Source organism: Xiphophorus maculatus, chromosome 20 (genome assembly GCF_002775205.1).
Source record: "Xiphophorus maculatus strain JP 163 A chromosome 20, X_maculatus-5.0-male, whole genome shotgun sequence".
Classification (NCBI taxonomy): domain Eukaryota; kingdom Metazoa; phylum Chordata; class Actinopteri; order Cyprinodontiformes; family Poeciliidae; genus Xiphophorus; species Xiphophorus maculatus.
Window position 1 is genome coordinate 31864893 of NC_036462.1, and position 14600 is coordinate 31879492.

General features: G+C 39.2%; 2 protein-coding genes across 2 annotated transcripts in view; both read left to right on the forward strand.

Moving 5' to 3' along the window:
- The window catches only part of cntn2 (contactin 2), a 45882-nt gene extending 39022 nt beyond the window's left edge, over window positions 1–6860 (forward strand). The window contains exon 24 of the transcript XR_002751835.1: window positions 5127–6860. The gene's annotated coding sequence lies outside the window, so the exon portion shown is untranslated. The remainder of the gene's footprint in view (window positions 1–5126) is intronic.
- Window positions 6861–8672: 1812 nt separating this feature from the next.
- Window positions 8673–14600, forward strand: LOC111605809 (acidic mammalian chitinase-like). The gene is made up of 12 exons (XM_023324599.1): window positions 8673–8721; window positions 8963–9022; window positions 9992–10024; window positions 10116–10320; window positions 11489–11545; window positions 11640–11805; window positions 12024–12148; window positions 13014–13137; window positions 13427–13609; window positions 13820–13936; window positions 14021–14147; window positions 14245–14600. The coding sequence occupies exons 2-12, from the start codon at window positions 9004–9006 to the stop codon at window positions 14451–14453; spliced, it is 1365 nt and encodes a 454-aa protein (XP_023180367.1). The 5' UTR covers window positions 8673–8721; window positions 8963–9003; the 3' UTR covers window positions 14454–14600.

Consider the following 14600-nt stretch of genomic DNA (forward strand, 5'->3'; position numbering starts at 1 on the left):
GTCCGAAGCCTCGCTGCCCGGCTGTACCACGTGACTGCTTCGGGAAGTGGCTCAGATCTTGGCGCGGGGTTTGACAGCTTTAGAAACCCCACAGGCTCCATTCAAAATGTGGGTTGTTGTAGGCGAGTTACGGTCAGTTGAGAGAGTGGATAGAGTTTTGATAGTTTGGATAGCAGAGTTTGGATAGTGGTTATTTAGTTTGAGACAGTTAGTTTGGTGTTTGGAGAGTTTAGGAGATAGATAGATAGATAGATAGATAGATAGGAGATTTAGGAGTGCGAGGACAGGATAGGAGTAGGATGGAGCCGGCGAGAAAGAGGAGGATTTCCCCTATGTGGGAACATTTTGATTTGATAAGCCCTAACAAGGTAAGGTGAACTGAACATTTGCAGATGCATTAGTTTGCTTATGAGGAACTGTATTTTTCACTGTTTCTTATTTTCTGTAAAGGTGAGGTGTTTATTGTGCTCCAAGGAGTTGGGGTACAATAATAACACCTCATCCATGTAGTGTCAAAAAAGAGAACTCGTTTGAAACCAAAAACTGTGGAGAAATTGTTGTTTCTTAATAAAAATACATGAAATCATCCAAGTTACACAAGCATTAGCCTATTCACGACCCCCTCCCTAGTTCCACAAGCACTTTCACTGTCCTCTGCCTGATTAAGCCCATGCCATTTTTCTAGAGTCACAGAAAAACATTACACAACATGCCATATCACATGACACTACTATTTTGGGAATAATTACACACACAGAATACATTCAAACAATATTTTATTACACACATATGTGTATACATAATTTATGTAGACAAATGATTTCGTCCTACACCTTTTGTGAAGTTATTCCCAAGAGCCATAATAGACAAAAATTCAATGCATCACACGTGTTAAGATACAGCTGGCTGTGATTTTACACCTGGCCAGTAGGTGGTTTCGTGTGCACATGAAGCTTCAAGAAATGAACCCTTTCTCGAACCAGTTGGCTCAAGTGGTTCAATGCCTCATGAGGCTTCATCTCACCATCACTAGGGAATGGTTTCAATTGCCATCTGTTTGACTAAGGTGGAATCTATGAGATTCTGTTCGCACCCAGAATCTATGAGTACGGAAAAATTTAAAGAATCATTTCTGACAAACAGAGTGGCAGGGAGAAGTAGTCGAGGAGAATCTCTCTTTTCTTGTTTTAACTGGCCCGCCAGCCTCCTCTCATCTACTGACGGGCCTGGGCTTTTGCCCGACTAGGACAGGCAGCGATGTAATGGCCTGGCGACCCGCAGTACAGACACAGATGGGAACTCAGCCTCTTTTGCCGTTCCTCGGGAGTCAGTCAAGCTCTCCCAATCTGCATGGGTTCTGGTTCTGACAGGGTCTGTGAGGGAAATGGAGGTTGAGATAATTGTGACACTGGAGAGAGAGCAAACTTCAGAGGCGGACTCCTCCTGGTCTTTTCTTTATTACGATCCCTCATACGGTTGTCTAAACAAATAGCGAGGGAAATTAAGTCATTCAGAGAGTTTGGTTCATCTGTAGTGGCTAGTTCGTCCTTTAGTGACTCATTAAGGGCTTGAAAAAACATGCTTTTCAGAGCCCGTTCATTCCATCCTGAAGAGGCTGCCCTGATCCTGAAGTCTACAGCAAAATCTGCCACAGATCTTGGCCCTTGTTTAATAGACCATAGATTTCTAGAACTAGAGGCGTTATCGGGTTCTTGACAGAAAGTCTGTTTAAACTCCACCAGGAACTCGTCAAACGAGCAGCCAAAGTTGGATGGATCTTTAAATCTAGCCTCTGCCCAATCCAGAGCTCTCCCTGACAGATGGGAAATTATGTATGAAATCTTAGTTCCGTCATGAGCAAAACTCCGTGGAGAGTTATTAAAAGCTAGGGAGCATTGTAAAAGGAATCCCCCACAACGATTGATTTCACCTGAGTATTTCTCTGGGTTGGGCAGGCGAGTCTCAGAAAACCCGGGATGGACTGGAGGTGATGGATCTGGAGCCGAGTCTGGAGCAGGGACTGGATTGGGAGCTGGAGCGGCGCCGGCAGCAGCGCCCTGTTGAAGAGCCCTTTGTAACAGGTTAGCCAGGTTGTCCAAACGCTGGTTGGTTTCATGCTGTTGGTTGCCAAGGATCCTTAACGCTGCCTCATGCGATTGAATGAGTGAGTTTTGTTCTGCTACTGTTCTCCTGAGTGCTTCCGCTGGGTCAGTATGCAGGCCGGAGTGTTCTGTCATGTTGGACGCTATTCGCTTAACCCACATGCAGAACACAAACAGGAGATGAAGGAATCAGATAAATAAAATTTATTGATGAACAGATCAACAGTGAGAAATGTGAGTAAGTTCGAGCCCCCACTGGATCCGGGGCGTCAGTGATCTGAAGACTGGAGAGATGACAGGTAAGTGGTGTAGTAGTAATTATGGGGAAGGAGGAATGGAGCGGGCTTACTGGGAGAGAGGAAGAGGATTCGCCAGGGAGGTAGGTCGTAGAGAGGCTGGAGTCCGGGTTCTTGCACAAGAGAGGGGTTCCGATGGCGGGGAGTAGCCGAAGGGAGGCACGTCGGAGGGCGGGCAGGGAATCGGACCGTAGTCGACCGAGGGACGGTTCCACGGGAGGAATCCTGAGAGAAGGTCAGAGGAAAAAGGCTCAGATTAGCAGAGTACACGAATTAATTCTCAGAGAACTACGCTCAGAGGGGCTCAGGGTACCAAAACAGGTATAATACTCCGGCGCCGGCGAACTGGCCACCCGCTCCTCTTATGCTGGTGTTGATGAGGCTGATAACACACAGGTGCGCGGTGACCATCCTCCTCCAGAAGCCTCCTTGTGGCTCCCCCTGGTGGACAAAACAGCTCGCTACAAAAACTCCAGCCTCTAACAGTCCCGCTATTGCAAGGACGATTATGAAAATATAAATAGAAACAGTTTTTCTAACGTCAACATCAGACCTACATTTTTATTCACAAACCAGTGTATGAAAAAATATTCTTGCCCATAATTTGATAGTTAGAGGGCAGATCCTCCCTCCTCCTCCTCACCATGGACCAGGAGTCTGAACAACATGGAGGCTCTGAGAGTCATTATTACACTGAGGGCAGCCAGACTAGCTTATTTTGCTAAATTATTATATTTAGCTAAATATTATTGCTGAGGGACACAAACAGGCCTTATGACATACAGATTAAAAATAAATAGAAAAACAATTTTTGAAAAATAAAAAGGGCATTATTAGGGCTGTGTTTATTTATTTATTTATTTAGAATTAAGAGAGTCATGTGTCAGTAAATGCCATTTTAAACATCACTTAGAAATGTTTCTGCCATTTTCAAGGTGATTAATACATTTTTTTCTTCATCAAAAAATTCTGTGGAAATTAGCCTCTTGAAGATAGCTGTTATGAAATCAGAGAACAAAGCATAGATCCAGACCTAATAGATACCTAATAGATCAGACCTTATGCATAGGCCACATTGTCACTGATACCAGATCTAGAATAGTTTTTAGTATCAGGTCGGTGCATATCTAGTAGGCCCCAGATTATCTCTATGCTTTGCTGAAGCTTTACGTTCAGAAGTCATTCATAAGTGAGAGCTGCATGCACATGTGGATAAAAATGTCAATACCTTTCTGTTAATGTTTGAAAATCCCACAAAGAGCACTGAAATAACTTAAAAAGCAATAATCGATAAAAATATTAAATATTAATGATTAAAAATTTGATGTTACTTTTGAATTATTATTCAATCAAATCATTCTAAATAATACACTAATGATGATGATGATGATACCTCTAAAAAGACAACATAACTTGAACACAGGGACATGTTAAAGGCGTGTCCTCTAATTAGCATCACAGATGTTTTCAAGCTTGTAATCAGTTAGTTGGCCTTTTAATAGAATGACAGGTAGTTAATGTTTTACACTTTTTATATTTAGCAATATATATACATATACGTTCTTTGCTTATATGGCAATATATTGGAAAATACGAATTTCCCAGATATGAAATCTCATATATGGGAATATATTGCTTGATGTATTGAGTGATATTCTCCAATAAACAGCAACGTAGTTTTGTTTCGGAGCCTACGTGACTTTAGGTTGAAACTTATGGATTTCATATGACAGAATTTTAATATATTTGTTCTTCACTTAATTTTTATTCCCCTGAATTTTTATTCAGGGGAATAAAAATAATGAAACATTTGATTGAAATGATCTGATCTTACAAAGTGATAAGTGATATGCATAGTCAACATATCACTTATGTTATCAACAGAGAGATTAATCATTTACCTTTATTCTCTTACATAAACAGGATACAAGGTATAAAAAATAACAATGACTTTTTACACCCAGCTTAACGGCTTTCGTGTTTCTTGAAATATAAAAGATAAAGGCAATATAGATATGGATTCAGATCAAAAACCTCAGCTTACACTAGACTGATGGTTGCTACGTATGTCTGTTAGTGTCTGAGCTCACCTTGGCAACCAGTCTTACAGCGTCAACACACACTTCATGTGTATGCATGATTTTGGTCAACATGATGTAATAAAAAAGAATCTGGTTCTACAATGTTTTTGAGTTTTGAATGGCTGACTGAACTGCTGCCTGTACCTATTCATGGACTTTGGTTCTGACTTCAACACAATCACACAAAGAACACAGATGTAAAATTGTAAAAATACCAGTAGTTTCATTTATTAATGACTTTATTCAACTGGTGATAAGGAAGAACATGTCACCCAAAGACAAGGAAACAACACTAGACGTGTAAAACGTGTTAGCTATCACGCTAATAAATATTTATAGCGCAGTTAGATAAACAGGCCACTTTGATGACAACTTACAACATAAATCGCTAGTTCAAAGGAATCGCTGAAATTTGTTTTTTGCCTTATTTATTTCAATGTGTTGATTTTTATTTATATATTTCTTGTTTTGCCGAGAACTCTATTTTATTTTATATTTGTGCCATTTTTTTTGGTCAATGTTTGCACCATCTTTTATTTGTTATGCAGGATTTAGTTCAGGGGTGCCCAAAGTGTGGCTGGGGGGCCATTTGTGCCCCCCCTCCCCTCCTTCACCCCAAAACATTTAAAATGGTCTGTTCTGCTTAGGTAACAGTCCAAAGTCCTTTTTGTGTTTTAGATCTTCGATTACATTCATATTTCATAAAAGTTTGTTTATTGTTGAAAAGGTGAAAGAATAGACAAAAAAATCCCAATACATTTTTTTTCTTTCTTTTTTTTTATTTCATGAATCTTGTGACTCATCAGTAGTTTAAATTGGCCCGTTTGGACCCAGAGCTGCTGTTCTGTAACTTCTGCGCTGACTGGAAAATGGGATTATAGCCTATTTATCAAAACATCAGTGCATAGAGCAGATTTGAAACGTTCTGGTTTTAATTTAAAGCTGCAATTCTGCTCATAACAATTATGATCCAAGACGTTTGGCTGATTTTATCATTTGAATAAACGGCAGCTATTACTGATAGTCTTCTGTGACCATTAGCCTCTGATCTGAGTCCATAAACTGGCAGGAAGTTATACAACAGCCTGTTTCTGCATCCTGTTTGTGCCCCTAAGCTTTCATCTGAAGCGGTCGGCAAAGTTTGGGTCCGCTTTCTCTTCAAGTGAAGACTGAAGCACTTACAAGAAAATGAGCCTGGTGCAAATGTTTCCGTCAAACTCTAGATGAAGTCCTAGTTAGACTTAAACTATACAGGTGATTTTACGAGTCTGACCTGTTGTCAACCTCTGTTGAAAACGAGATCTAGATCTCAACGGGGTTTACCCGATTAAATGAAGGAATATAAATATATAACCTGCAGTCTTTATATAGTGACAGAATTGTGAAGGAAGACTGCAGAGTTAATATTTAAATCAAATGCAAAAAAAGGGTAGAAATGTCCCCTTTTTGTCAGTTTTGAAGGCAAACCTTTAGTTTATCGTTGAGTTGTGCCTAAATCCTTGAACGTCTTCGTATTTAAATGGCTTTGACGGCCAGACTTGTTTACTTTGCTGGTGGTTGGATAATAGACTTCTTGATTGTACACATGCAAATGCTTTATTAGGTCATTTCAACATATTTTGTGTTGCTGTTTTATGATTTTGAGTCAGTCAGTTTGTGATGTAACAGGAAACGTTTCCTGTAGTCAGCGATGCGTAGGGGTGGTGGTGGTGGTGGCAGATGAGTGCAGTGTAATGTTGCTGCTGGTTGTCTCCAGCAGTGGGTGTGAAGTTAAAACCTGGGAAACTTTTTCTATATTAGCTGGGAAAACAATGAAAACCAGATTATTTTCTTCTTGACATATGTAATCTATATTCCTCTTAGTGCTTACATTTTCTGAAGACAGTAGGTTGCCATTTTGCCTAATAGTTTTTAATTTGGGCTCTACTCTGAGGCAACGTGACCCACCATTCAACCCCTCATCCAGAACAGCTTATGAAATACATAACCTGTTTATACACGACTTTTAACGCCTGCTCTGTCTTCCACTCCCAAATGTAAAGCATCACACAGCAGTTGTCAGAACCACTGAATGTAGTTATGGTGTGTGTCGTTGTGCTTTATACTCTGTACAGTGTTGTTTTTTTGTGTTTTTTTTATGCCTTCAGTGTTCAACGCAGAGCCATAAGGATGTGTGACCATATATGGGAGCGCTGGCCAAACAGACCTGGCTGTATGCTTAGAGTTTACCTGCCTTCAGGTGGTTCCAGTCACGAGCTTGAATCAGTTCTGGCTTATTTTGCCTTTGGGTCTTTATTATTTTATTTTATTGTAACTGAATGGAAGAGGCAAGAAGGTTGCTACATGTAAAGCTGTTTTTAAATAAACACATTGGAATTATATTTGAGCAAAGTGTTTATTTTCTTTTATGTCAACTCATAAAAATCACTGCCTGACCCTTGTTGTTTTTTAATTTTATTCAAATAAAATGCAAGTAACCCCCACAAAGTTGGTGAATTCAGTTCAGTTCAAAAATATGATATTAATTCCAAAAGGAAATCAAATGTTTTTTGCCACTTGATGACTGGACAGGAAGGATTTCTTATACAAACACAATTATGTTCATATAAGACCAAAATATCCAACATGAAGAACAGAGAGAATTAAACTAGTGGGGTTTTTCCCCTCTGTTTACCAATAATAACTCATCCATTTCAACAAATGAATGATTCCTAAATCCATACATAATCCAAGTGGATGATGGGATGTATGAATTCATCACATTAAGTTCTGCTTTGTCTATCCTCTGATTCACAACAAATGTGGCCTGAAAAACATGGAAAAAAACAATTGTATAGAGAAAGATAGTCAGTTCAATCTATTGATATGAACTGAGCATGCATGTGGTGACAGTGGAAAGGAAAACTGCTTTAACAGGAAGCTGACCAGCCTTCTGCCATGACACAAAGAGAGAAACACGAGAAAAAGTCATTCAGCTTTTTGATGTAGAAAAATGACAAAAGAATTTGAACTTTTTTTGTCCATCATATTTGCTGGATGTAGCATCATGAAGCGTTTATCTGCTGATTTAATACCAACAAATAGCATCTGGATCTGAACAGCAGGAAAACCACAACATTCAAAACTATTTACTGATTTAGTCATTAACCAAGACTTATTGGAATTGAAAGAACTTTTTTTCCTGATTGTATTAAATTTAAAATGTTATTATATTAATCACAAAGCCTCCAATAAATTAAATAGATTTTTTTAATTGTTCCGCCTCAAGATTGAAGTCGTTTTTCAAAGTTTTTAAATCTTTCCTCACTTTTTAAAAGTAAAATGTAAATAGAAATAGAAAACGATTTGTTTTTATTCCTTTTACCATGTTTTAATTTGTTTTTAAAAATGTCAGAAACTATCATGTTGATTCAATTAAAAATAATGACATACTGATTCAATCTTAATGACATGATCTAACTGTACATGATATGGTTTTCTGCCCTTCCTCTGACTCTAACCCCTGATTTAACACAAGAAATGAATTAACTTTCAGGGTAAATATGAGTGACAGGAAGTTTGACATAACGTCTGAATCCTGAAAGGTTATTCCAGTTTCTCTTTAAGGGTGTGGACACTTTTGCAACCATCACAAAGGCAATAAAGCTTTATTGTCTTTGTTCATAACACCATCTCAGTTATTACAAAAAAAAAAAACTCAGGTAAGTTTGTAATTGTCATTTTGTGAAACTCTACATGTAAAACTTCTTAGTCGGCTGTAATATAGTTTTAAAGTTGAGTAAGCCAGCAACGTACAAATGTAGTGTTTGTGTGGAATTGCCCCTTTAATAGTAGCTCCCTTTTGGCTCATTAAATGCGCCTGGCCCCAGGGTCAAAGTTCATCGGGACGCAAATCAACATTCCAAGCAGGAAGTTGCAAGCTTCCTTCTCAGAGATATATCTAACCCTTTACTAGTAATATTTTATTTTATCACCTTTCTTTGTATCGTTTTCATTTATAGAGATGCTGTATAAACTGATTGCACCTCCCAGCCTGATACTGCGGCACATGTTCCCGGACCTCCAGATGTTTGACCGCTCTGCCCTTCAAGTCCTTTTATTAATCAATGTCATCAGCTCTCCATCACGCCGAGTTCTTATCAGCTGCACTTTGCCACCTTCTATTAGTCATTAATAAGAATAATATAAATAAGACCCCTCTTTAGTGAAGTCAGGACTCTGCCTTGTTCCTCGTGAAGAACGGTACCGACTTTTGTCTTATGTACAAACAGAATATTATATATATATATATATATATATATATATATATATATATATATATATATATATATATATATATATATATATATATATATATATATATATATATATACATACATATATATATATATATATATATATATAAATTTTATTAAATTAATTAAATTTTTTTAAGTTTTCAAAACCTCCACCCTTTCTGTTATTAATTTCCTTGGTGTTGCAGATCTGCAGCAGTGAAGGGACTGGAACTCCAAACGGGACAAAATGACTAAACTACTCCTAGGTAAACCTTCTTCATTCACTCTTCAAGCCGATGAGCATTCAAAGCAAAGAATGGATTTTATTGTGTGTCAAATATATACGATTGTCAAGCTGCTGTTGCCGCTCCTCCTTCTACCTGCTCATCATGGTCATAATCATTATGTAAAGTTTGGATTATAGATTTGAACTGTTTAGATGATCATTTAGTATAGATAATAAGATGATATAGGAGTCGGTACCTCAAACATTAAGAGCTTAGCAGCTGAGAAATAGTCTAACTTTCTTTTCAGTTATAGGTATGTCCAAATATTGAGATAAAGTAACATGGCAACATGAGAAATGAAAACCTTGTTTGTAATTGTGGCTGAACAAAAATGTAAGAAACTGAATTTCCTGTCAACAGTCCAGTGAAACAAAGAAAATGCAGCTTTGAAGTTTGTTTTTTTCGACTTGCTTCAAAACGCAGGGAGGACACTGAAGGCCAAAACACAAAAACAGCAATATATTTTTTATTTAGACCGAAACGTGTTAGTTATTATTATTATTATCATAGGCCAATGAGCCGATGCAAGAAAACTTTTTAAACTATTTGAATATTAAACTGAGTTTTATGCACTGTTTGATAACTACGTAAGATTAATTGGAATGTATGTGTGATTGAATTGAAATTAAATTTTTTGCAGTTTTTTGTGACAAGGTTTGTTGTGCGACAGAGCTGCAGAAATAAACTGAATTGAATTGAATTATTTGTACAGCTGTTGAAATATTTAAATTATATATATATATATAAATATATATATATACAAAAAGATACATACCGGAACAAATATGAACCAGACCATAGAAGCACAACAAATATATTTTATCTGCCAATCATGAATGCCATGGTCTTGCTGTTTTTTTATTAAGATGTGACATTTTATTTTTGGTCAGTAAAGCATAATCTATAATTACTATATTTATAATCGTCCTTTCTCTCTTTGTCTGTCAGCCGCCGTGGGCTTTCTGGTCCTCGCCCACATCGGTGAGTTTCAGCTGTAAAATAAATAATAAAGTTGCTTTTTTTTTTGACCGAATGCTGACCATCTTTACGGCTTCTCTCCAAATGCCCTCAGCTTCATCCAATAAGCTGGTGTGTCACATGACCAACTGGGCCCAGTACAGACCCATCGGTGGTAAATTCACCCCGGACAACATTGACCCGTTCCTCTGCACCCATGTCATCTACGCTCTGGCCACCATCAACAGCTTCAACCAGATCACTACCGTCGAGTGGAATGATCAGGAGATGTACGCCAGCCTTGACGGCCTCAAGAAATAGTAAGTCTGCATAGCGACGCAATTTCTCATGTCTGTATTTGCCGAGTCCAAGAGCATCTGTCTGCCTTGGCCACCGATATTATTTCTGGGGCACAAAATTGACTAAAAACATAATGGAACCCTGAAAGCAACGCCAAGAGAGATAAAAACAAAACTGTTGTGGTGATAAATCTAATGGAAGTCTGTTACTTACCCTTAAACCTGAATCAAATTTCATTATCCAGAATGCTGGACCGCATACTGAAGAGGCAGTTCAGCGTTTTGATTCCAGCGTGTTGGAAAAAGACACGTCTAAAAGTCACAGAGCTTGTGTGCTGTGGTGGCGCAGGGGTTTAGCACAACCCATAAATGGAGGCCTTAGTCCTCGACTCGGCCGTCGCAGGTTCAATTCCTGGCCTGTTGACCTTTGCAGCACATCTTTCCCTTTTTTCAACTTTCCTGTCAGTTAACTATCAATTAAAGGCCTCTAGAGCCAACAAAACCTTTAAAAAAAAGTTGCAGAGCCATCAAAGACTGGAGTTTGACTCTCCTGATCAAAGAAAACCAAGCACAGTTAGCCAAAGCATTAACTTGCAGCATGCACTCCTCCTACGATAGTTGCAACTTTTAGGAAAGAGGACTAGAGAGTATGTTCCAACTCTCAAGAGACGGTACCTTCCTTACCAGGTGATATGGAAGAGACTCAGATGAATTGTTGAACCTTGGGCCATGTCCCATGGGGGATTTTGTGGGGGAATACTTCAGGAGTATGATGTATCTAGGATTGGAGAAACCTTTTCAACAATCTGTTGTAATGAACAGGATCTCAAGGCCCAGTTGTTCAGGAGTGGTTGGTTATTTGATTAGTTTGCTTTCTGTGCCTCCTTTGGAAGATTTCCCTGGGGAAGAGCCCAAACTCACATGAGAGATTATGTATCCCAGCTGGCCAAGGAATCCTTGGGATTCCCCAAAATGAGTTGTGGGTGTCACAAAGAAGAGGGGCATCAGGGATTTCCCCTGGACTTGATCCCAGATAACCACAAAGTAATGAATGGATGGATGGAAATGTTACGTTTTTCTAGCTCACTGCTAAGCTGTTTAAACTACATTGGCCTGGCATGATTATGATGGCAAATTTCTTCACTTGTTTTAAGGTTTACCCTATTTTCTGCCTGTCTTTGTCACTTAGCAACCCCGCACTGAAGACTCTGCTGTCTGTGGGAGGCACTGTAAATGGAGTGAGCCCGTAAGTCCCAATTTATCAAAACTTACTGTTAAATGCAGTGAACGTTTCTTAAGTACTGAATCCTTATAGCAGATATAAAATGTTTTCCTTTCAGATTCATTGCCATGGTTGGCAAACCAGAGACTCGACAAGCCTTCATTAAGTCAGCAATCAGCTTCCTGCGCACCCATAACTTTGACGGGCTGAATCTGGCCTGGGAGTATCCTGGACACAACGGCAGCCCACCGGAGGACAAGGACAGCTTCACTCTGCTGGTCTCGGTAAGCAGACCGTTCCTCACTACCCCTTACAGCAACTTCTAATGTGCTGTTATCTGTTATTTAACTTCTGCTTTGGAGAAGTTTGTCCTTAGTCCTTATGTAAGATAGGATCATTCAATTGTAGATGGAACAGTACATTAGATTGTTGCTTATTTTCAGTGTCAAAACAAAGGTTCTCATTTAAAAATTGAAATCTTTGTCTGTCTTTCTGCGTACAGGAGCTGGCCAATGCGTTCCAGGATGACGCCACAGAAAACAAGAAGACAAGGCTGCTGCTTTCAGCCAATGTGGCCAGCTTCATTTCGACCATTGACAAGGCGTACGACGTCAGCAAGATCGCACCGTAAGTTTCGCGACCCTGAAGTCATTTATGCTTTTAATGTAATGTGCAGTCGTTATCTATTCCAGTCCAGACTGAGAGGAACAGAGACAGACTTAAATACCAGATCAGCAAACTAGTAAAAGCAACTGCTTATATAGAGGCAGTCACACTTGCTGATTGTTAAGAAAGGGAATTTAATCTGCAGCACCTGCTGCTTATTTTCCTCTTAAGCTTTATACAAGGAGCGAAGATCTTTGATTCTCACAAACAGGGTTAATCTTTATTTAACAAGTATTAAAAGTAGCTGCCTGTCGCATGATGTTGTACAGTTGGGGTCAAGTCTAAATGATTTTAAGATCTGGGAAATATCACATCCTTTTTGTCATACCCCTAAACACATGACCCTAGAAAAGGAGGATGGATTGTTTTATTACCATAATTTAATATTCTCAGCAAACAAAGATATTAAGAACATATTTTGTTTCAGATTAAGTGTTTTTTTTAATAAATTGTTTGCTATCCTATACAGTTTTTTAAAAAAAAATGTGTATATACAATGCTTTTACAGATCAATACTTGCATATGTGCACTAATTCACTCTTGCTTTTCCATTTTTGTAAAAAATAACTACATATTAGTAGCAAGAAAGTAGTAAGAAAGAGAAATTATATTTTTAAATATTTCTGTTCCAATTTTCTTCATTGAGATAAATCTGATTCTGAAATAGTTTGAAATCGTTCATTGACCAAAGTGAATGGGATCAGCAGACAGCCACACAGCAGCCGCTCACAGGACCTAATTGTTAAGAACAGCCTCATTTTCCAGGTTTCTATGAATTTTGCCTTCATGTTAATCAAAAATGCTGTTTCTATCTGTATTCCAACAGCCACATGGACTTCATGAACATCATGACCTACGATTTCCATGGACACTGGGAGGCAGTGACTGGACACAACAGCCCACTGTACCGCAGCTCTGTTGACATCGGATCACAATTTCACTACAACATTGTAAGGAACTAGAACTAGATCACACTGGACACTGGACCGACTTGTAAATACAAGTCAATAACTTGTATTCAATCTACATTCACACTGAGTGAATATAGATTGAATAAAAAAGTGTGTCACCAGTACTTTAAAGTGGTATTTATTGTAAATATCGTATTCTAAAGTGAAGATCCTAGTTTACCGTTGCTTGTCAACCCAACCAGCCTTCTGGACAGACTTCATCAAATTTGAGTGAATGTTTTATATCCACATTGTAAAACCTTTCACTTTCTAAACTATTTTTCCACAGAACTCCTCAGTGGCTCACTGGAGGTCTCTGGGGGCCCCAGCGGAGAAGCTGCTCCTGGGTTTCCCAACATACGGCCGGACCTACCGTCTCAGCACATCGGCGAACGGCCTGGGAGCTCCATCCAACGGCCCCGCAGACGCTGGGCCCTACACCCGTACAGCTGGCTTCTGGGCCTACTACGAGGTACGGCTTCAACATTAACGAACTCGGTTCACTTTTTTGGCACAAGTCAGAAATAATTATGATAATGAGCAATTTTTGTAAAAAACAGTGGAATAAAATCAACGTGTAATGAGAAAAGACACATTTAGAGCAGAAAGTTGGATCTTTACGTTAGTTGTGCCAAGTTTAATTGCTTTATAACTCAACGTTCTGTTTGGGTTCTGCTCCCAGACCTGCGACTTCACCAACAATGCTGTAGTTTCCTGGATCTCTGAGCAGCATGTTCCTTATGCCACCTACGGCAGTGCTTGGTTGGGCTACGATGACAAACGCAGCTTTTCTTCCAAGGTAAGTAAAGCTGTTTTTCATTCATTGGTTCAGTCATAGTTCCTGTTTCTATCAACCTGATGGCCTTTTCTATTGCTCTTGTAGGTCCAGTTTATGACTGCAGAGTCTTTGGGCGGCGCTCATGTGTGGACTCTGGACATGGATGACTTTAGCGGATCGTTCTGTTCAGAAGGACCGTACCCCCTGATCAACCACCTCAGAATGTCAATGGGTACATTTTCTTCTTCTCTTCTACTATCTCTTAGCATGTTCTTTTTTAACCACTTAATCTACAGATTGATTTTTTTTTCTGTTGTCCTCATATGAAGGTTTCGCTCCAAAGCCAACCACTACACCACGACCCACAACCACCAGGGATCCCATTGCCAGTTTTTGCGTTGGCCGTCCTGATGGGCTGTACGAGAATGCAGCTGATAAGACCACCTACTTCCAGTGTTTCCAGGGAAACACTTACCTCCACCACTGTCAGCCTGGTCTCGTCTACTGGGATTCCTGCAAGTGCTGCGACTGGCCCTAAGCCAGACAAGCATCCTCAAGAAATAACATCTCATTGAATGTTCACACCCAGAGCTACATGTTAGAGAAATCTGTCCACAGTGTCCATTACTGCTTAACCTCAAGTGTGTTGCTCAAGAGCCCAAAATAAATCAGTGATAAAATCTCA

What these genes read in the sequence shown, in the direction of transcription:
- LOC111605809 (XM_023324599.1), top strand. An exon ending in CTTGACGGCCTCAAGAAATA is followed by an intron (nt 10,321 to 11,488) that starts GTAAGTCTGCAT and finishes TTTGTCACTTAG; the next exon opens with CAACCCCGCACTGAAGACTC. An exon ending in CCACCTCAGAATGTCAATGG is followed by an intron (nt 14,148 to 14,244) that starts GTACATTTTCTT and finishes CCTCATATGAAG; the next exon opens with GTTTCGCTCCAAAGCCAACC.